The sequence below is a fragment of the Ceratotherium simum genome, chromosome 26 (assembly GCF_057802395.1).
Source record: "Ceratotherium simum simum isolate JZ-2026a chromosome 26, ASM5780239v1, whole genome shotgun sequence".
Taxonomy (NCBI): domain Eukaryota; kingdom Metazoa; phylum Chordata; class Mammalia; order Perissodactyla; family Rhinocerotidae; genus Ceratotherium; species Ceratotherium simum.
This window is the reverse complement of record NC_141925.1, coordinates 4,573,085-4,595,600: the sequence shown is the minus strand read 5'-3', so window position 1 is coordinate 4,595,600 and position 22,516 is coordinate 4,573,085. Positions and strand designations below refer to the sequence as shown.

General features: G+C 56.4%; 1 protein-coding gene across 2 annotated transcripts in view; it reads left to right on the top strand.

Annotated features, from left to right (window-relative positions):
- The window catches only part of PPL (periplakin), a 43,090-nt gene that overhangs the window by 5,791 nt on the left and 14,783 nt on the right, over positions 1–22,516 (top strand). For both annotated transcript variants that reach the window (XM_087449582.1, XM_014793471.2), the window contains exons 2-9: positions 13,619–13,718; positions 17,819–17,973; positions 18,730–18,850; positions 19,413–19,538; positions 19,626–19,667; positions 20,823–20,984; positions 21,066–21,173; positions 22,128–22,223. In XM_087449582.1, the coding sequence (XP_087305708.1) occupies positions 13,619–13,718; positions 17,819–17,973; positions 18,730–18,850; positions 19,413–19,538; positions 19,626–19,667; positions 20,823–20,984; positions 21,066–21,173; positions 22,128–22,223 (910 nt within the window). The remainder of the gene's footprint in view (positions 1–13,618; positions 13,719–17,818; positions 17,974–18,729; positions 18,851–19,412; positions 19,539–19,625; positions 19,668–20,822; positions 20,985–21,065; positions 21,174–22,127; positions 22,224–22,516) is intronic.

Below are 22,516 nucleotides of genomic sequence, written 5' to 3'. Positions count from 1 at the left end.
AGGCGAAGGGGCCCTGACTGGCCAGGTGGGCCTCTGGGGGAGGGGGCGTCTAGGCAGCGCCCGAGGATCGGCAGGAGAGGGGTGGCTGGAGAGAGAGCCCGAGGGGGACGAGACGGGGATGGTGCACGTCCACGTGCATACACCTGAAACAGCATCATGTCGTGTGAACACACCAAGTTGAGGAAGGATACAGAGTACGTTTGGGTACACTTGAAAAAGCATTCATACCCAGCAATTCCGTAGGATGTTTCTGGATGCAGACACGGATATGCACTGACAGTATAGAACAGGCTTGGGAAGAAACCAGCAGTTCCTACAGCTACCCCGGCGGAGGGGGCTGAAGGGATGCTGCATGATGACGCTGTGTCTCTTTTTACACAAAATCGGAAGCAGATATGGCAACGTGGGAACATCAGCTAAGTCTTGGTGGTCGGAGTCTTTCCCGCACTTTTCGGCATGTTTGAGCTGGCTCCTGAGTTTTCACGTTCTCTGCAGGGGGCGCTGGGATGGACAAGGAGAGTGGGCGGCGGGAACATCGTGGGCGAGAGCCGGGAGTCTTGCATCTCAGAGTGCAGGCGGTAGGGAGAGAAGGGGTCTGGGGGAGGAAGAGGAGGCGGCTCAGGAGGGGAGGGGCCCGAGGCCTGGGGGGCAAGAATGGAGGGCAAGCAGGAAGGTTCCGGATGAGGAGACAAATGGAAAGTTTCAGGAAGCAGGGGACGGACTGGGAAAGGTGTGGACACCCAGGGGGCTCAAGGTTGAGTCCTAGCTGTGACTGTCGGCTCCCTTAGGTAACACCACCCTCCTCTCTCTTCCCTAGGTGAGGCTCAGCGTCTCAGTAGCCTGCCCAGGGTCCCGCAGCTGCTCTAACTGGGCCTTCGGAGCCGGGAGCCAGCGAGCTGGCTGGTGGGGTGTCCTGGCCACCCGCCCGGCCCCTCCTTTCCTGGGCAGAGGGGTTTGTCAGGTCTTGTCAGATAAACGCCCCCCGGGCTGCTCGGCTGGCGGCTCCGTCCCTGGGAGGCTGTGCGGGGTGGGGGTGTGGCAGGGACACAGTCCTGTGCAGAATTCTTTGCTGTGCCAGCTGTCTGGGCTCAGATCTCAGACTCATACCTTTTAGGGTTTTAACTTCTCTGTCCTGGGCGTGGGGACTTTTTGGTTCCAGTTGGAGGTTGAGGAAGGAGGCTGAGTTTGTGCCACCAAGAACAGAGAGGGCTCCACTCCTGCTGCCCCGGATAAGGAGCTTGACTCTTCCCAACTATAAAATGGGCAACCAGGGGCCGGCCCGGTGGTGCAAGCGGTTAAGTACCGGTAAGGGGTTCGCCGGTTCGGATCCCGGGCGCGCACCAACACACTGCTTGGCAAGCCATGCTGTGGAGGCATCCCATATAAATTGGAGGAAGATGGGCACGGATGTTAGCCCAGGGCCAGTCTTCCTCAGCAAAAAAAAAAAAAAAAAGGCAACCAACCCCCATGTCACTTGGGGGGGAAGCTGAAGTCCATGGGCAGGGATGGAGGACATGGAGGGGACAGCAGAAAGAGCCTGGGTTTGGGAGCCACAGACCTGCCTTCCAGGCCTGGCTGTGCTGTTTGTCAGCTGTGCCACTGGCCACATTCCTGCCCCTCTCTGGGCTTCATGAAGGCAGGGACTTTGCATGCTGTGTGGTCACTCCTATACCCCCAGAACAATGCCTAGCACATAGTGGGTGCTCAGTAAACAGTTGTGGAAGATCTGCTTTGAATCTGCAAACAAGAGGCGTGTCGGATGTGGAGAGGACTGGAGATGGTATGTGTAAAGCATCAGGCACTTGGTAGGTGCTTAATAAACAGAGGCCGGTGCTCCTCGTCCCCTGGTCTCGAACCCAGAATGATGTCCTAACACCCCAGGGCACCAAGATTGACTTGAGCCCTGTTTAAACCTTGCATAAATCTTCAAGACACACCCTGGTGTTACCCGAAGCAGCTTGAACTTCTGAGTATGTCTGTAATGAGCCCAAAAGCACATGGCTGACATGGGCACGGCGGAGATGGGTGGCCTTCCCTGGGCGGAAACAGGTGAGGCCATGAAACGGAGCCATTGTTGCTACACCAGCAACCCTCTCAGTTTAGCATAGACTTCCCCGGGATTAATAGCTGGGTGTGGAGGAATTTACTGTCTAATTACCACGGAAGTTTCTAGTAGGAAGAGTATTAGTCAATTGACCCATCAACCTGGTATTTATTGGGTGCTTCCTGTGTACTGCTTTCTCACAAGACCTCCTTCCTGTAGAAATCTGGGGGTTCTTCCTCACTCTGCTCCCCCAGCCCTGGAACACACTGCCGTGGTTCATTTCCTCGTTCCAGCCCTGGCTGCACATTAGAATCATCTGAGGAACTTTAAAAGCCATGTCCTGGCCCTGTCACAGACCAGTTAAGTCAGAATCTCAGTCAGGGTCCAGACTTCAGTCTTTCAATGGGCAGCCGGGGATGCAAACCACATGTTTACACTGATTGCCTCGCTCCTTCTTGTCCTGGAGTTACAAGCACCTTGCTTTCCCTTTTCAGTAGCAGTTGTCTGGTATGTCACACTCTATTCCTTTGTTTTCAACCTTCCTATATCATTTTGTTTCAGGTACGTGTCTTATAAAATGGCGTAAAGCTGGCTTTTGTTTTGTTTTTGTATTCTCATCTCAGAGTCTTTATCTTTTAGCAAGCGAATTTAACTCATTCATGTTTATTGTAATGACTGATGTGTTTGGACCTACTCCAGTCATGTTATTTTATATTTCCTGTTTGTCATGCTTTCTCTTTGTATTCTTTTTGCTCTTTTCCTGCATTTTATTGGATGGAGCTATATTTTTATGATTAAGTTAGGATATAAGGCCTGAATGGGACAGAGCAGATGAAAATACTCTGACCCAGGCAATCTGAATCTTTGTCATTATAGTCATTGGGGTGCTTTCTTAATCCTGCCTATTGGGCTATAAACTTTTGCACAATAAGGACTTACCTGTCTTTTGGGGGGCCTTTCTGTAGTTCTCAATTCCAGACCTTGCATAGGCTTGGGACTCAATAAATAGGTGTTGAATTGAGCAGACATTTTATAGCATGTTGACAATACCTGTCTCTGGGGGCTTGGTAATGGAGAAGGGCCTGTCTCCAGGGCCTGAAAGAGGGGCAGAGAGATAACAAGGAGTTGGGGGGGTGAGGGTGAAGATTTATTCAGCAATTATTGACTATCTAGAAATACTGACTATCTAGAAACAGCTGGGGTGGCAGCAGTCAGCAGCATGGACAGTCACTAACCCTGTGGCCCTGAGCAAGTCTCCCCTCCTCCCCAGGGGCAGTCTCCTCATCTGCAGTGGGAGCAGTACTAGTACCAACCTCACGGGTTGTTATGAGGATCAAAGCACGAACACGTGTCAGGTACCGGGGTTGGGGCGGGGGGTATGGCCCAGGGAGGGGTCCCTCCGGCTAGTTCCTCCCCTGTGAAAGGCCTGCTGGCAGAGGGACAGGCTGGGAGCCCCTCATGGTGGCATCTTAGGAGAATGACTCAGCCTCAGTCACCACCACCGATTGTTACCCAACCACTGAGATTAATTGTTCTGACGAAGTTGCCAACGAGATATAAATCGCTCTGCCTCCTGTGGGTGGTGAACACCTTGCTGCTTCGTCCCGTCTCCCCGATGCCTCCCTGTCACTTTGTTTGTGGATCAGTATTGACGTCCCTCTTGTTCTGAGGAGGTGGCTCTGGAGCCTAGGGGCTTGGGTTCAAATCCTAGCACCACCACTTCCTAGCGGTGTGACCTTGGCCAGGTTCTGAACCCTTCTGAGCCTCACTTATCTTCCTCTGGAAAATGGGGAGATAGGAATTGTTGATGTGCTATAAAACGTCTTCTCAATTCAACACCTAAGTATTGAGCCCCAAGCCTGTGCGAGGCCTGGAAATAAGGGCTACAGAAGAGCCCCCAGAAGACGAGTGAGTCCTTATGGTCCAAAAGTTTGTAGCCTAACATTAGGCAGGATTAAGAAAAGTGCCTAGTGACTATAAGGGTGCCTTTCTCCTGGACTGTGAGACTTCAACACGAGATGCCTGAAAGGCTGAGCGGGCGACAGGCACCTGGTAGGGGCTCCCTATGTTTGGTTGTCCGTATTCAGCGGTCATCTCCTGAGTCCCTACTGGGTGTGCCTCTGGGTTGGGGCTGGGGCAGATGTGCGGGAGTGAGGGCCCTTCGCTCCCTCTGCCAGGCAGTAGCTAAAGCAGGTGGGGGCCAGGCCCACCCCGCACCCAAGGCGAGCCTCCCCCAGGGCTGGAGGTCCCTGGGGAGCCACGCTGGCCCGGGAGGCCAGCAGGACCCAGAAGAGGATGGCGGGGGCCAGCAGGAGGCCAGCCCCTTCTCTGGGTTCCGGGAGGGGCGAGGCTGATTCCCGGAGAGGTGTGCACTCCTTGCATTCCGGACATTCCTTCCGAGGCTGATGCCTCCCATTCCCCTGTGTGCACCTAGTGAGACAGAATTAACCCTAAAAGGGAGGAGCCGTGGACGTGATCAAGGGCCAGAACATGGGGACTGACTCAGGCCTGGAAGGCAAGTGGCCCTGGCCAGGGAGGGAGCGCCATCCCCACCAGACATGCCCCACGCCCGCCAGTTCCCATCTCTACACAGGAAGAGAGAGCAAGAGGGGCTGTGACCGACGTGGGACAGAACAGTTCTGGGCAGACAGGGACAATGGGGCAGGGGCTTATGGCAGGCCTCTCTGTGGCCTCTGGGGTGTGATCTGTTCCCCGGAGTGGGGGGTCAGGACAGAGGCCGTCCTCCCAGCCTGAGGGAGGGACAGCTGGGGAGCCAGCCCAGTGTCCTGGGCTCTGCTCTGTGGCCTGTGGGCAAGGGTGCCACAGCGCTGGGGGCCTGGGGAAGGGTGTCAGGCTGTGGTCTGTGTGCCCTGGCACTCCACACCCAGACACCAGGCTCGGTTGGGTGCAGCTGGGAGCTCTGGTTTGTTTGGAAGTCAGGCAGCCAGGGACCCGTAGACAAGACTGGCCTTGGGGCAGGTGTCAGGCCCACCTGTGTGGGTCTGGTGGCAGAGGGGCAGGGAGCAAAGGGAGTGATCATTTATTAAGTGTCCCTAGGTACCGGGTTCTGAGCAGGGCAAAGAGATGCTCTGAGCATCCATTGGCTTTGTTAGGGCAGAACTGATGGGCTGCAGCCACTGCGGGCTTAGAGCAAAGTGGTCCAGAGGCCATAGAATCACCTAGAACTGGCCGTCCTGTTTGGTAATCACTAGCCACCTGAGAGGTGCTTAGAACAAACTGAGATGAGCTGCAAATAAAAACTATAGTATGAAAAAAAGAATGTAAAATATCTCATGAAGAATGGTGTTCTATTGACTACCTGTCAAAATAACATTGTAGAAATATTAGGTTAAATGAAACATCATCTAAAAATTAAGTTCACCTGTTTCAACTTTTTTCATGTGACTACTAGAAAAATTTAAACTACAGATGTGGCTCGCAGTCTATTTCTGTTGGACAGCAGTGGCCTTGAACACATGAGAGCATTTGGGAGCCCTGGCAAGTTTGAGGCCAGACAGTGGCGAGCGTTGCAGCTGGTTGCAGCGTTGAAAGCTCTCGTGCAGAAGCTGGCGAGAGTCGGGGTGCGGGGAGTGGTATGGGGTGGCTGTTGCACTGGGCCAGGTGGGAGGCGGTGACCTTGATCAGGGCGGAGACCATAGGGGCAGAGGGAGGATGGAGGCCCCGGAGATCTGTTCCCAGGAGGAACCGGGGAGGGAGAGGCGGGGATCTGGGTGGTTCTCAGCGTTCTGCATGAACAACCAGGTAGGCAAGTCCTCCCCACCCTCCCTTCTGTGGTTTCTGTCCTGCAGACAGAAAGTTCTCTGGGGAGAGTTCTCAGAGCAGCAGAAACCCTGGGGGAAACACCCCATACCCCTCAAATCCCCAATCCTACTGACCCCATCCTTAGCCCAAACCCAAGATAGTTCAGCCGGACCGGGCCCAGGATCTGTGTCCCCCATGAAGCTTCACTGCCCGTCAACGTGCCCCAGCCTCCCCTGCAGCGTTGGAGGAGACGTTTCCAAATATTGAGGTTACATGTGAATTCCCCATGCCCAGCGAGGTGACCTCGCAGGCAGAACAGGAACACGTCTGGGCTGGTCCGATCGGATCAGTGTGAATGGCGGGGGCGGCCCAGGTCTTTTTTTAGCTCCCCGGTGCAGCGGGTTCTGACGGCGGGCCTCTCGACTGCTGGCTTTTATCAGCTCCTTAAAAGGAGCCCAGGTCCCCGGATAGTGGCCCCGGGTGAAAGCAGAGCCTGGGCTCCCGGCTGAGGAGCACTCATATCCTCTCTCTCAGTTAACCCCCACCCTGCGGTGCACGTGCCGCGACAACCCCATTGACAGATGGGGAGACTGAGGCTCAGAGAGGCTAAGTCGTTTACAGCTAATAAGGACTAAGCCAGGATTCAAATCCAGGCTGTCTGGGTGCTTAACCACTAGGCCATACTGCCCCTCGAGCTGCGGAAAAGGGCAAAGGGTGCCCCCACAAAGCTAAAACAAGAAGAGATGACTAGCAGGGTGAGGGGCGAGGGTCTCCTAAGACATCTGTGTTCTCTTTCTTTGCCCGTGTGGATTATCTGTGGTGTCCAGATGACCTGGGGTGCCACCTGTGTCCCCGCTTCTCTGGTCGGCATCCCTGCTGACCAGACCGTGGGCTGTCCTGGGCCATGCCCCGGTGTCACACAGCTCTGGGCTCCAGGCCCAGCTCCCCACAGGGGCGGCTGTGCGTGGCCACCTATAAGGCAGCTGGGCTGTGGTCACTGAGTTTCTAAGTGCTGGGGACAGAGCGCAGGTACGTCATGCCACTTGAGGCTCCCAGGCCCTCTCCTCGCAGTTGCAAAGCTCTGAGTACAGCCCGGGACACTATCAGGCGCCTGTTCCAGGCTGGCGCCTGCGGGCTCAGACCCAGAAACCCCGCTTGTCCCTGAGTGTGTCCTCAGACCCAACCCTGGGCTCTGAGGTGGCGCCGGGCAGCCCCCCCTGGCCTGCACCCTGTTTGCCCCTCCTTGCGCCGGAAGTCTCGTACGCACACCAGGCCACGTAACCGGGCTCCTTGGGTCTTGGACGGGACTCGGGCGCTCCTGGACCCGAGCCAGACTCCCGCTTCCTCAGCCCTAGAGAAGAGAACAAGGGCCGATTCTCTGGAGAAACAGCCCCAATCTGCTGGGCGTGCCCCCACCTGGCTTGTGAAACCTGACCGCAGCCTGGGCTGGGCGGAGGGGGCCATTTCTGGGGACAGCTGAGTCCTGGGTCCCCGTCGGCTTTTACTGGGTGGGGTCTCAGGCTACGGCACCCCACCTCCTCCCTGCCTGTCTGCAGGTGGGCATCCTGGACGCCCAACACCCAGAAGCATCCGCTCCTAGAGAGGTTTGCCGGAAAACCCAGAAATCTAGAAGGAAGCTTTTTTTAAAAAAACTGAACTATAAACTTTTTTCTAATTCCCAGTTTTTCTCCTGGGGTCCCTTTTCTGTTCCAGGGTCCCACGTTGCATTTAGTTGTCACATCTTCTCAGTCCCCTCCAGTCCGACTGTTCCTCAGTCTTGTCTCTCATGACCCTGACACTTTTGAGGAGGTCAGGTTGGGAGTTCTGTAGGCCGCCCCTTCATTCGGATTTGTCTGCTGGCTTCTGGCCATGAGATGGACGGAGGCGATGCATTATTGGGAAGGATTCTGCAGAAGTGATGTTGTGTCCTCCCCGGTGCCGGGGGTCGGGAGTTCCAGCATGTTGACGGGCCTCCTCCCCAGGATGTCAACCTTGTTGTCCTCGCCACTGTGACGTGACTGTTGTTAGACGGAACCTATTTTACAGGACCAAGAGCCACTGGCAGGTGGGGGTCCCCAGGAGAGAAAGGGGGGCCACGGGAAGAACCCCCTGCACAGTTCAGACAGCAACCTAAGGCCTTAGTTTTGTTGTGAGTGGCAGCCCCTCGGGGAGTAAGAGCACAGTGAGTACGTGGTGCGTGAATGAAGGGTCCTTCTCACCATTTTGGAGCCCCCACAGTGTGCTAGGTGACTCACGGTCCTTCATTGAATGGATACTTGCTGAGTGCCTCCTGGATGCCAGGTGCTGTTTTAGGTGTTGGTGAAACCAGTGACACCCCCTCGGGGGCTTAAATGCTCTCTTATCTGCTTTGGGGCCCCCAGAGGCTGCTTTGAACCTCCAGCTCAGTCCTCGGCCCCCAAAATGGTCTTTGAAGCTCAGTCCAGGTGTTTCCAGAAGTGGCCCTGACCCTCCCCGCCTACCTCACTTAACTAGGTGGGGTGTACTACTCCCATTTTACAGATGGTGAAACCGAGGCTCAGAAATACACAGTAGCTCCTCTGAGGTTACAGCGCTGGTCAGTGAGTCAGGACTGGAACCCTGGCCGGCTCTGGACCCCGGCTGCCTCCCGCGTGATCTGGGGTGGATGCCTCTGCTTCCGAGGGCCCCAGTTTGCTCCTCTGTGTAATGAGCAGGTGGGGCTGGATGGCTTCCGAGGCACCTTCTAGTATCACGGCCGATCCCCTCAGCACCTGTGTCCACGTTCAACTTCCCAGTAAATGGAGGGAGGGCTGGGCGTGTCCCCCTCTCAGCGTGTCACTCAGATCTGCTTCCCTTCCCTTCTCCCTTCCAGTCTCTGGGGTGGGAGCGCCTCGGATTTTCCGTCTCCTTGGGTGGGACAGGACTGGGAGGAGGGTGAAGGTAGGGCTGTATCTCAGCCCCCATCAGCCAGGCTGACGGCCACGTCTGGCTGCCCTGGTGTGGCTTATTAGTGAGATGAAAAGCTGCACCGGCCCGGCCAGTTCCCAGCCCTCTTGGGACCTGCGCCCCCTCCCTGCGGTTCCCGACCCACCCACATTCCTGCACTCCTGGCGTGGGGCTCCGCAGCTCTCCCCGGGGGGCCAGCTGGACAGCGGGAGGAATGCAGGACCCTCTGGGGCCTCTCCTCCGGGACCCCAAACCCAAAAGGCGAAAGTGCTGGGACCGTGCTCCCGAGGCCTGGATTGGAATCCCAGCTCTGCCCTGCTTTCTGGCAGCGGGACTGTGGCGGAGTTATCTAATTGCTCCGTGCCTCAGTTTCCCCATTGTAAAATGGGAGAACAGTGTTTCTTAAGGGGGTGGTGGGATTAAATGAGCCAACCTATATGTGACTTGCTTAGCACAGGCCGGACCCACGGTCAACCCTCTGTGAGTGTTACCCAGCATCTTCCTGGCAGCTGGGCATAACCCGGAGCTGGCCCAGCCTCCATGGAAACAGGATAAAGGGCGGGACTGACTCCAAGGGGTGAGGAAGAAGAAACAAGCCCCTCTCACTCGCAAATGGCACTTGCCAGTGTTTTCAGTAACAGCTTTGTTGAGATCTAACTCACTCACCAGGCAGTTCCCTCATTTAAAGTGTATAATCCAACGGTTTTTAGAATATTCACAGAATTATACAACCATCGCTGTAATCAAATTCACCTCGAAAAGAAACCCTGCACCCATCAGCAGTCACTCCCCATCCCTCCCCCCACAGCCCCTGGACCACTTGTCTGCTTTCTGCTTCTGTGGATTGGCCTGTTCTGGACATTTCGTAGAAATGGAATCATACAATTCGTGCCCTCTTGTTCTGGCTTCTTTCACTGAGCGTCGTGGTTCAGGGTTTCTCCATGAAGCAGGTCTCGGGACAGAATTGTATTCCATCATGTGGATGGGCCACGTTTTATCAGTTGATGGACATTGGGGTTGTTTCCGCTTTTTGTGTGGACCTGTGTTTTCACATCTCTTGGGTGGGCATCAAGGAGTAGAATTGCTGGGTTATATGCAACTTCAGGTTGAACTTTTTGAGGAACTTGTAGACCGTTTTCCAAAGCAGCCACACCATTTCACATCCCCATCAGCAGTGCGTGAGTGTTCTGATTTCTCCACATCCTTGTCAACACTTGTTATTGTCTTTTTGATTATTGCCATCCTAGTGAGTGAGAAGGGGTGTCCCACTGTGGCCTGGGGCACTTGGCATTTTAAGTTAATCTGTTATGTGCCTGTGATGTGCTGGGAGCCCCGCAGGACTGTCGCCTGGGGTTGTTAATGGCCTGGACTCCTGGGCCTGCCTGGAGTGGAATTCTAGCTCTGACATTTAATTACTGTGTGACTTTTGGAAAGTTACTGAACCTCTCTGGTCCTCAGTTTCGACATCTGTAAAGTGGGGATGATAATATGATCACCCACCGGCCAACACCTACCTCGCAGGGTTATAGTGAAGATTAAGGAAGAAGTGAGTGGGGAGCCTGGCATGTGGAAAGTAAATGAGCTCACACTGTTAAGTGATGGTGGTTGTTGCTGGATGCTGGCTCCTGTGGCTTTCGCAGCACCCCTATGAGTAGCTGTTAGCCCAGCGTTTGACCATGTCGCCTGGAGCAAGACTGCCCGAAGCGATGGCTCCCCATCTACAAGCTGTGTGACCCTGGGCCAGTGCCTTGACATCTCTGAGCCTTGGTTTCGTCATCTGTAGAGGAGCACACAAACCTCCCCCGGGGACTTAGGGTGAGGATGCTGCTGAGGTGGAGCCTGTGAACGTGTCTGATTTCTGGTGTAGCGTGTGCAGTAAGTGTCCGATTGCCATGATGCCTTTGTGGTCATCCCCAGTCGACAGGTGGAGAAACTGAGGCACCTCAAGGGTAAGGTGCTTGCCTGAGATGGTCCAAGCAGTAAACGGCCCAACAGGACTTGGAACCCACGCCAGTCTGACTATGACTCCCGCTGAGCCCACCTCTGTTCTCCACCAGGAGTGCCAGGTCCCTGGGGCTGGCTGTCCCCCACCCCCTGTCCCCTTCCGGTGCTGGGCTTCGGCTGGAGTAATGGGCCGGCCAGGGTGGGGTCCAGAAGGCGCTTGCACCTGCCGCAGCCGGTGAAGGGGCTGGTTTGGGAGCTGGCCCCATGTGCTGAGGTGGAGCTGGGCGGGCCCGAGAGGGATGGAGGCCCCCCGTTCCCCGCCCCCGCCTAACCCACACTGCAGGTTCCTGACGGAGGCCTGAGCCGTCATGGGTTAAATATTTGTGTTGAGACTTGCCGTGTCTGGGTGCAGCAGGCCAGCCGAGGGTCAGGGGCTGGGGTGGGGCTCAGGGGCCCGGAGGTGTTTATGTTCCCCGTGCTGTCCACCCAGCCAAGGGGCAGGGGCAGTAGGGGTAGGGGCAGTGGGGGATGGGGCCAGTGGGCATGGCGGGAGTGGGGGGTGGCAGCAGTGGGGGCAGGAGCAGTGGGGGTGGAGCAAGGGGTGGGCCCATGTCGCGGCAGCCCAGCCCTTACCCTCCTTACCCGGTTCCTCCGTCCACAGTGCCCCTTTCCGAGCCTTCCTGGCCACTCCACTGAACACCAGCTGTCTCCACTGCAGGACTTCTCAGAGCCTTTACTGGCTCATGAGCTTATTAAGGGGTTAGGTTTTCCTAACTGCCTTGACTGACGGAGCCTTCACCCCGGGAGTGACTTACGGGACCGGGGTTACTGGGACCCCACTTTGGGAAAGGCTTCCTCCTAGGTTGACTTTGTGGAGGGTGCCAGCTGGGTCTTTTTCCCCAAGAGCCGCCCCCTCGCCCGGTTCCTGTGTGTCCAGGCCTGGCACAGAGCAGGCCCTCAGGCAGGTTTGGGACACGGACGGACAGACTCCAGCTTCTGTCTGCTGTGCCCGTTCCCGCCCCCGCCCCCCCGACACCAGCAAGTGGCAGCCACAGCATTGGACCCCAGACTCTGGAGAGAACCAGGTCCCTGGGGAACCTGTGAAAACGGCAGCAGTGATGATGCCGCTTCCTGGGCCCAGCTCTGGGGATGCACGTTCAGAGGGCCTGGGTTAGTGCCTGGGGATTGGAATGTTTCGTGCCCCAGGAGCTGGGCCCCAGGCCTTGAGTGGAGGAACTCCACTCTGAAGAGCTGGCGGCCCCTTCTGTCTTGAGGGTCCCTTGACCGCCCCCCCAAGGGACACACCCAGGACCTGCCTCTTTCATGGCCTCTCCTTATTGGAGCCTTTTACCCATGAACCCCAAACTCCTCCTCATCCTTCAGACCCAGCCGCCACCACCTTCTCCAGGAAGGCTTCTCTGACCACCCCTGTCTCCACCCAGCCAGTCAGCAGCCTCCTCTCGGCAACCCCAGCCTCCATGCCGGCCTGTCTCACGACTGTTTCTGTAAATGCTGAGTTCCTCCTGGTCTAGGGGATGAACTCTCAGATGGTGAGGCTGCGTCTGTGTGCAGTGCTGGGCCTTACACACAGTGGGTGCTTAGTGAGTGCAGGTGGAATGAAACTCCTGGGTGCTCAGCTGCTCAGGCCCCACTGTGATTGGTACAAAAGGGTCTTCGATGGAGGTTGAGGAACTGGGCACTAATCTTCTCAACCATTGCTGACTGACTGTACGACATTGACTAAGTTGCTTTCCCTCTCTGGTCTTTGTTTAAAGAAAACAACAACAAAGGCAGGCTGGGCAACAGTCAGTGAGGCTCGTTAATAACTATAATCACAAACTTTTGTGAGATTTACTGTGTACCTGGCTCTTTGCCCGCATAACCTCACTTCCATTCCTAACACCCACCGGGAAAGGTACAGTTACTCCAGGGGCTATTCCGTTGGTCTCAACGTGTGCAGGCGGCCGAGTATCCAGCTAGAACCTCATGCCGTTGTTTGATTTCCATGGAATTTATTTTGGTGGTTACTTCCATTTATGGTAAGGGCTTCTGGTTTTCTGTTTACAGTGGGGAGAGGAAGTTCCCTTTTTAAGTGAATTTATTTAAATATAAAGAGTGAGTAGATTGAAAGAAAAGTATCAGGTATTTGACAGAAAGGGTGCTTGCACAAAAGCTTGTACCCAAATGTTCATAGCAGCGTGATCCGTAATGGCCAAAAGGTGGAAACAACAGATGTCCATCAACAGATGACCAAATAAACACAATGTGAAATATCCACGCAATGGAATATTATTCAGTCATAAAAAGGAACGAAGCACTGACACATGCTACAACATGCATGAGCCTCGAAAATACTTTGTTAAGTGAAAGAAGCCAGACACAAAAGGCCACATAGTGTGTGATTCCATTTCTATGAAACATCCAGAATAGGCAAATCCATAGAGATAGAAAGTAGATGAGTGGTTGCCAGGGCTGGGGGGATGGAGGAAGGGGGAGTGACTGCTGATGGATATGGGGTTTCTTTGTGGGGAGATGAAAACGTTCTGGAATCAGAGAGCGATGATGGTTGTATAACCTTGTGAATATACTAAACACCACTGGATTATACACTTTAAAAGGGTGAATTTTATGGTATGTGAGTTATATCTCAATAAAAAATATGGGAAAAAAAGAATAAAAGTGCTCTGCCAACAGGGCAGAATAGCAGCATTAGAGAGATGACCAGAGTGGGGGCTGGTTACCCCCAGGCGCTGCCTCATCTCTGTGGCGTGGGTGACGTCGTCCCCCAGGGGACATCCGAGCTCCGTCTGTGGCTCACTGTGCAGCTCCTGCTCAGAGCCGGGGCTGGGGACAGCCTGGGAGGCCGGGGCGCTGGTGGGGCGTGGGGACACGGCCCCTGCCCTCCAGGCCCTCACCCACCCCCGCCCCGTCTTCTGCCTGCAGCATCTCTAACAAGGAGCTGTCGGAGCTGATCGAGCAGCTGCAGAAGAATGCCGACCAGGTGGAGAAGAACATCGTGGACACGGAGGCCAAGATGCAGAGTGTGAGTGCCCCCACTTCCCACCCGGCTGCCCCCCATCCCCCCAGCCCCGTACAGGACCAGGGTCTTGTCTGAACCAGTGGTGACTCTGCCCCCCGTGTGGCCACATCTGGAGACATTTTTGGCCGTCACAAGTGGGAGTGTGGTTGACGAGCATCTAGTGGGTGGAGGCCGGGGGTGCTGCCCGACATCCTGCAGGGCACAGGACGGCCCTGCACCCAGAATGATCCGGCCCGGATGTCAGCAGTGTGCAGGTGCAGGAACCTCGTTGTTGCTGTTAGTACCAGCCCCACCCCGGGTACCAAGTTCCCGCAGCTTGTGGGCCCCGTCTGGAGAAGAACCCCGGCCTCAGGAGCCAGGCCCTGGTTAGGGTCCCAGCTCTGCCATTTTCTGTGTGACCTTGGGTGAGTCACCTTACCTCTCTGTGCACGTGATTCCGTCTGCAAGGGTGGCAGCGGTCGCCCCCATCTGCGGGCTGCTGCAGAGAGTCAGGGAGATTATGCAGGTGCGAGCGGGGCTCCATGTGATCGTCAGTGTCACCGTTCTTACCTCTCGTGTCACCGCTGTCCCAGCAGTCACTGACTAGCCAGTCACAGCGCTGGCCCCAGAGATGGCGTTGCCAGACTTAGCAAATAAAAATAAAGGATCTCCAGTTAAATTTGAATTTCCAAACACAAATTTTTTTTGTATAAGTGTGAGCCATGTCCTATTTGGGCTGTACCTGTTCTGCAGAATCATCCGTTGTTTACGTGAAATTCACGTTTCACCGGGGGTCTGTATTTCATCTGCATGCCGACCCAGCGGGTGACTAAGAGGTGGGTCCAGAGGAGGGGGGACTGAGGGTGGACAGGTCACGAGGGAGTTCAAAGTCCGGGCGGCCCCAGTGCTGTCCCCAAGTCCACCCATGGCTGCCCCTCCCTCTGATCACCCAGCTGTCCACCCACCCGAGGGCCAGTCGGAGGACGGGGGTGAGGAGTGGGGGCAGGAAAGGCGAGTGGCGGGTTTTGTCCCCTCGCTCCCACTCCCTCCCTGCCCTCACCAGTCCTCAGCTGCCCCTCCTCTCCCCTCCCCTCCCCGCCTGCCCGCCCTCCCCCAGCGCCTCCTGTGATGTTTTTGCTCCCCTCTCCTGGCCCCTGTGGTGGTGTTTTCTTTCCTAAATGAAAACAGCTTTTTGGGGTGTGTCCTTTTTTCCTCCTAATAAAAGTAATATGTGTTTGTTACAAACATTTCAGGACTGATAAACAAGTATAATGAAGCAAAGTAAGATCAGGAATAATTCCACCACCAGAGAGATCTGTCAGCTATTAACCTTGTGGTGTGTCTGTCTGACCTTTCGTCGTGTGTGTGTGTGTGTGTGTGTGTGTGTGTGTGTGTGTGAGAAGAAGGTCTAGCTCTCTCATTTTATTTGCTTAATGACTCACAGTAACAAGGATGCATTGGGGAGATAATTTTGAACTGTTTTCTAACTTCAGATGAGCAAACTTGAAAAAAGAACCTGTGCTTTGAAGGCCGCATGGTCTAATCTTTTTCTTTCTTTTCTCTTCCTTCCTTTCCTTTTTCAGAAGACATCATTATTAATTTTATTATCCAAAAGTTCTCTTGAATTTTCCTATTTTTTCAATTGAAGTGTGAGTCACCTAACATAAAATTGACCATTTCAAGGGTACCGTTCGGTGGCATCTAGTACATCTGCAGTGTTGTGCAGCCATCACCTCTGTCTGGTTCCGAGGCATGTCCGTCACCCTGAAGGGAAACCCCGCACCCCTCAGCGGTCACTCCCATTCCCCGTTCCCCCAGCCCCTGGCAGCCACTCTCTGCTTTCTGTCTCTCTGGATTTACTTATTCTGAATATTTCATATAAACAGAATCATACAATATGTGACCTGTTGTGTCTATATAAATTTTTAAACGCGCAGAAAAGTTGAAAGAGTTGCACGGAGAACGTCCCCGTCCCCACCATCCAGATCCTACCAGTGACTCTGCCACATTTGCTGTCACCCGTCTGTCCATCAGCATGTGTGATTTATTAGATAAGTCAGTCCCTATGATTTCTTTTTACTTTAAAAAGCCTTTTTATGAGCTATAACGCATATAAGGCATATGGAAGGCGTCCAGATTTTGAGAGATTGCCCCCGTGAATGTTGCGTCGTGTAACCGCTGCTCAGGTCAAGATAGAGAACGCTTCTTGGAAGCTCGCCCATGACCTTCCCAATGGGGCTCCCCCAGAGGTCACCACTGTGCTGACCTGTCTTACCATCGACCAGTCTTGCCTGACTTTGAACTCGTGAACACCTACACGGCCTCTCTCAGCTGGACGTTCTCTTTCTCATCTCAGCTAGTGTGTTTTCAGAGGGCTTGGAGTCCCACACAGCACCCGCGTGAATTAGGTAATGATTAATGTACTTATCCCCCAAAGAGCTGCAGATCAGCTGGTGATGATGGAGTGGGTCAAATTCCAGCCAAGCCAAGAACCGTAATATTTAGTTGTAATGTTTTTAACTGGCCAGACCCACCCAGGGCAGGGAGGTGGCCCAGCTCCACGGCCCCTGGCCTGGGGGCGCCGGCCCCACTCGCCCCTCCCCCCTCCCCGAGTTGGCCGCAGAAGGCGGACTGGACACCTTTGCTTCCTCCGAGCGGAAGTCCAGTCTACTCGGTACCAGGCAGACTTCACCTCCGTCTACTGCTTTTTCCTTTTGCCATTTCTTCCTTCCTTTCCTCTTCCTTTTTAGCAGTTTTATCGAGGCATATTTTACATATCATAAACTGCTCCCACCTCAAGTGAACGATTCGGTGATTTTTAGTAACTTCGCGGGTGGCGCAGCATTTCCGTCAGTTGGTTCAGCACGTTCTCACCCCCGGGGAAGGCCTCTCGTGCCCATTGACCGTTAATTCTGTTGCCACCGCGGCTGCAGGCAACCTCGCATCTACTCTCTGTCTGTGGGTGAGCCGACTCGGACGGGTCACATAAACGGAATCCTACCCTTTGTGTCCGGCTTTTCTCACTTCGCATGGTTTTCAGGGCTCGTTCATGACGGTGTCAGTGGTCCCATCTCTTCACTGCTGAGTGAGACTCAGCTCACGGCGATGCCTCTTCTGTGGGTGTTTTTCTTACTCCCATTGCAGAGCTGGGGACACAGACCCAGCAGGGGGAGGGGACTGGCCTCCTCTAGGCGCCCCGTGTTCCCCCCTGTTTATCCTAGATAGTCACTGACTCGTCATCGCCTCCCCCGCTGGCCTGGGGTCCCCAGGGCCTGGCACAGTGCAGGGCGTGGCTTCTGGAATGTTGACGAAGTGAATTAACAGGCTGTGGTTAGAAACCCGCTGTCCTCACCCCAGTTCAGTGCTCTTCCCCAAACAAGCGGAGACCCCAGACTCATCAGCGACTATCGATTGTACCTCCCCAGTATCCACCCACTCTGTCCATTCTCACCATTTCCACTGGCACCACCCCAGCCGGGGCCACCCTCAGCTCTCACCTGGGTGCTGTCGCATCTGCTGACTGCCCTCCCAGCTCATCCCCTCTTCCTGCAGAGCCCCAGGAGGCATTGCCTCTAAGGATAGGTGGGGCCATGTCGCTTCCTGCGCCCCGTAGCGCACAAGTCCTTCCTCCTCTGGTCCAGCCCTGCCTGCCTCTCCCACTTCCTCCCCCATCCCTCCTTTCAACCTTGGTGGCTTCAATCATGGCTTGCCCTTTCCTGCCTCAGGGCCTTTGCATATGCTGTTTCCTCTGTTTAGGACACTCTTCCCTTTTGTCCTTCATTCTTAGCTTGTGTCACGGCCTTGGAGGGGCCTCACTGACCACCGGAGCTAAAGCAGTTCCCCTTCGTTCCACCGTAGGTGTGTGTCCTTGGTAAACACAGACTCCTACGAACTTGCAGTCGCCTTTGTGAGGTTCATCTGTTGACTTGCCTGGGCTGGGGCAGGGCCGTGTCTCTTCGTTCACAGCTGAGTCCCAGAGCCCCCCACAAGTAGGCACTGAGAGCCCAGAGGAGAGGCTAGGTGGTGCCGGGGGGCCCCTCGCTAGCCCCTCTCCTCCAGCCCCCTCCCATCCCCGCAGTGGCCACTGAGTCCCCGCCCTGTGCCCCCTCCCGTGACTCTCGCAGGACCTGGCCCGGCTGCAGGAGGGCAGGCAGCCCGAGCACCAGGACGTGGCCCTGCAGAAGGTGTCGGACTCGGAGAAGCTGCTGTACGTGCTGGAGGCGGACGCGGCCATCGCCAAGCACATGAGGCACCCCCAGGGGGACATGATCACCGAGGAGTAGGTCCCCTCCGCTTCGGGCCCCGGGTAGCTGCTCTGGGTCAGGGCAGGAGGGCTGCGGCCTGCTTGGCACTCAGGAGTTGAAGTCAGGGTTTGCTGAGGGCCAGCTAGATGCCAGGCGTGTGCCAAGTGCTTTACCTTATCCTCATGACGACCCGTTCTACAGTCGGGGAAACTGAGGCTTAGAGCACCACGACTGCTCTGGTCATTGTGTGACTGAAGCTCCCTGCCTACCATGCTGTCTGACCTCCAGGCTTGTGAGCACACTCTCCCACTGCCTGATGCCCAGCCAGCTTCTGTGCTCACGGCTCTTCTCTCAGCTCAGATGTGGATAAATCGACCCCCAGGACGCTCCCTTGTCCCAGCCCCGCACCCTAGCAGGGGCGGGGGTCTCTTGGTGCCCCACAACCCCCTGCTCCTGTCCCTGTCGTAGCCCACACCACCCCTGTGGCCCCTGCCGGATGGTAGGCTCCAGAGAGCAGAGGACCTGCCTGTTTCTTCTGGAACCTTCTACGGTTCTGGGCACACAGCGGGCCCTGGGGAAATGTTGATGGAGGAAGGATGAAGGAAAGTGGACAGGAGGAGGGTGCCAGTGATTCTCCAGAACCCAAGGCCACTGTCACCCTGTCCTTCCGGGCCACCGAGCAGAAAGCCTGAGGCCGGGGTCTGGGGTGGGAGGCCCCTCCTTGCGGGGGACGCGGGCCGTGCCCCTGCCAACTAGCCCCGCTGACCGGGGCTGCCGCTCTCCCCGCTCAGCATCCGTCAGCTGAAGGAGCGCGTGACCAACCTCCGCGGGAAACACAAGCAGATCTACGAGCTGGCGGTGAAGGAGGCGAGCCCGCAGGTCAACTGGGCGGCGCTGGTGGAGGAGAAGCTGGTACAGCCCGGGCTGCGGCTGGGGAGGGGCTGGGCGTGTGCCGGGAGAGCCCTGCCACTTAATGGGCACCACGGCCTGTGGAGAGGGAGTCGTCCCGATGTTTGTGTCGGGAAGAAGAGCAAGGCTCAGAGAGGTGCAGAGCATGACCCAGGGTCACACAGCAGAAGTGGTAGAGACTGGGACCCTTCTGAGGTCATCCTCCGACCGGGCTCGTTGGGGTCCTGGCAGACGTATGGCCGGCCGCTGCCCTTCCTGTGCCCATGCCAGCCCGACTCCACCTCAGAGGAGCGTGGCCACTGGAGCCAGGAGGCCTTTTTAAGTGGTGTGACCCTGGGCGAGTGACCCCCTGGCCGAGCCTCTGCTTCCCCATCTGTGAAACGGGCATGGTGACACGTGGGGCTCTGAGGTCGCCGTGAGGGTAAATGAGATGGCAGGTGTCGACGTGGTGGCAGAGGTGACAGCCTCTCCCGCGTCTCTCGCGGGGCCACCCTGCCCCCTCCCGGCGGCCCGTGGGGAGGAGAGCCGTGGCCCACGGCTGTCGTCTCCCGCCCGCCCCGCCCAGGACAAGCTGAGCAGCCAGAGCTTCGGGACGGACCTGCCGCTGGTGGCCCAGCAGGTGGAGCAGCACAACATCTTCCACAACGAGGTCAAGGCCATCGGGCCCCACCTGGCCAAGGACGGGGGCACGGTGGGTGCACGGTGCCGGGGGGAACCCGGGAAGGAGGGGCTCACCCCCGCGCCCCGCCCTAACCCGTGTCCTCCGCTCTGTCCACAGGAGCAGAACGCTGAGCTCCAGGCCAAGTACCAGAAGCTGCTGGTGAGCAGCCCCAGGGAGCCGGGGAGCGGGGGCAGGGGGAGAGGAGGGGATGGAGGGGTGGGGGGAGGTGGGGAGTGGGGGATGGAGGGGTGGGGGTAGGGGGCGGGGGGTGAGGGAGATGGGGGGATGGAAGGGGATGGAGAGGATGGGAGAGGGTGAAGGGGGTGGGAGGGGATTGGGGGCCAGGGCTGTGGGGACAGGAAGTGTGTGCAGTAAACATTTCAAACAGGACGGAGGGGATGAAGGGGAAGAGACGGCACCCCCGTCTGCCCTGTGCTCATGGAAAGCCCCGATATACCCTATGGATACAGCCTGGCCTACAATTTGCTTCTTATTTCTTTATTGAGCACCTACTGTGTGCCAAGTACGAGGCCATGTGCTATCAGCAAAAGTTCTCTATTTCCCTTTGTAAAACCTTTAAAGAGTGTGTTCTTTTTCAAACTGCACAAGTGATGCATAAATGCTTGTTGCAGGCGTTTCAGCCACCTCCTGGGATGGGGGGTACGGGATGGCCGTGAGGCAGCTCTGGAGCCAGACTGCCTCCTCCCCTTGTTGGTGGGGAGCCCTTGAGCCGGCTCCTTAGCCTCCAGGAGCCTCAGTTTTCCCCTCTGTAAAGTGGAGTTACTTTGCCCGCCTCACAGGGTCGCTTTGAGGACAGCGCCAGTTAACGTGGAAAACACGGTCCTGGCACACGGTGCCCCGTGTCTGTGAGCTGCTGTTCTTATTTGCAGAGCAAGACCTCCCTCCTCCCCAGCGCCCCACACCCCACCTCTTCCCGGTTTGCTGTGTGTCCTAGCCATCCATACAACAACATGATAAAAATAACAGTGGGGGCTGTAGCTGCTGGCGTTTACTGAGCAGCAACTGCATGCTGGTCTTTGTGCCCTCTGAGATCAGTGCTGTCGTTATCCCATTTCACAGATGAGCAAACTGAGGCTCCACAGAACTGTCAGGTCCACGAGGGTTTTGTCTGTTTCTTTCACTGCTGTATCCCTGGTGTCTGGAGCCATGCCCGCACTTAGCGGACGCTCGATAAATGTTTGCTGAATGAATGAATGAGTTGCAGAGGGTCAAGGGGTTCCCGCTGGGAAGTGGTGGAGCTGGGCTTGTCCCCGGGCGGCCCAGGCCCCAGCCCTGTCCCTGCTCGGCCCACAGGCGGCGTCGCAGGCGCGCCAGCAGCACCTGGGCTCGCTGCAGGACTACATGCAGCGCTGCACCAACGAGCTGTACTGGCTGGACCAGCAGGCCAAGGGCCGCATGCAGTACGACTGGAGTGACCGCAACCTCGACTACCCCACCCGCCGGCGCCAGTACGAGGTGGGTGCGGGGCCGGGGCCGGGCCCAGGCCCCGAGGGAGCAGGGCTGCCCGGCTGAGCCCCCCGCTGCCCCCCGCTGCAGAATTTCATCAGCCGGAACCTGGAGGCCAAAGAGGAGAGAATCGACAAGCTGCACAGTGAGGGGGACCAGCTGCTGGCCGCCGAGCACCCCGGGAGGAACTCCATCGAGGTGCGTGTGCCCCGGCAGGGGCGCCTCCTCCAGGTGGGCCTCAGGGCCACCCCTGGTGTGGGCCCCTGGGGTGGGGTCCTGCGTCCTGTGTCCGTCTGTCCGTCTGTCTCTCATCTTGCTCTGTCTGACCCTGCCTCCTCTCATTATCTTGATCCTTTTCCATGTCCTGCCTTCGGCCCCTCACTCCTGAAGCCCTAATGGTGCCTCATTTCCTAGGATTGCCGTAAAAAATGACCAGAAACTTGGTGGCTTTAAGCAACAGAAATTTATGCTCTCACAGTTCTGGAGGCCAGAAGTTTGAAATTAAGGTGTCGGCAGGCTTGTTCCTTCTGAGGGCTCTAGGAGAAGATCCTTCCTTGCCGCTCGCTCGGCTTCTGCTGCTGCCAGCAGGCCTTGGCGGTGCTGGGCTTGGAGCCACATCACTCCTGTCTCTGCCTCCGTCTTCACATGGCCTTCTCCCTGTGCGTCTGTGTGTGTCTCCTCTTCTCATAAGGACACCAGTCATTGGACTTAGGGCCCACCCTAAATCCAGCATAATTTCATCTTGAGATCCTTAACTAGTAACATCTGCAAAGACTCTATTTCCAAATAAGGTCACATTCTGAGTTCTAGGTGGACATGAATTTGGGTATGGGGGGGACACCATTCAACCCCCTACATTGCCTTTGTGAAAATATTTAAAAAGCACTACTTTTTCTGGGCAGACACAGCACCTACTTTCCCCTTGTGCAGTGCACAACCTGAGCACCAGTACATGGCAGCCATGCTTGACTACTCAACATGTCCCCTCTCTCCTCCCACCCCTGGGCAGAGCTGGCTGCCTCTGTGGGAGCCAAGCCCAGGCAGATGCCAGATACCTCCTATCCCACCATTGTCTGGTGCAGAATCCCACCATCCCTCCCTTGGTGTCCCAGGCACCTGCCTAGCAGCCGTCTACCCCCCTTCTCCTGGCAGGCTCACATGGAGGCCGTGCACGCAGACTGGAAGGAGTACCTGAACCTGCTCATCTGTGAGGAGAGCCACCTGAAGTACATGGAAGACTACCACCAGGTACCCAGGGCCCACTGGTGGGGGCATCAGTGCCTACTTGGCTCACGCCTGGCCTCAGAGCCACTTCCCCCAGGAGCTTTGCAGGGCTGCCTTCCCAGGCCTCGCAGCACCCACACTTCTGATGGCATACCTGGGTGTGCCCCGAGCTGGCTGGGCCCTCATGTATCTTCCCTGGGGGCCGGGGCTGGAGGGTCTGGTTCACCAGGTCAGCCCCAGAAGCGTGTGTGGGGTTTTCATATGAAATTTGCCATTTTAGCCATTTTTAAGCATATAATCCTGTGCTATTTATTCAT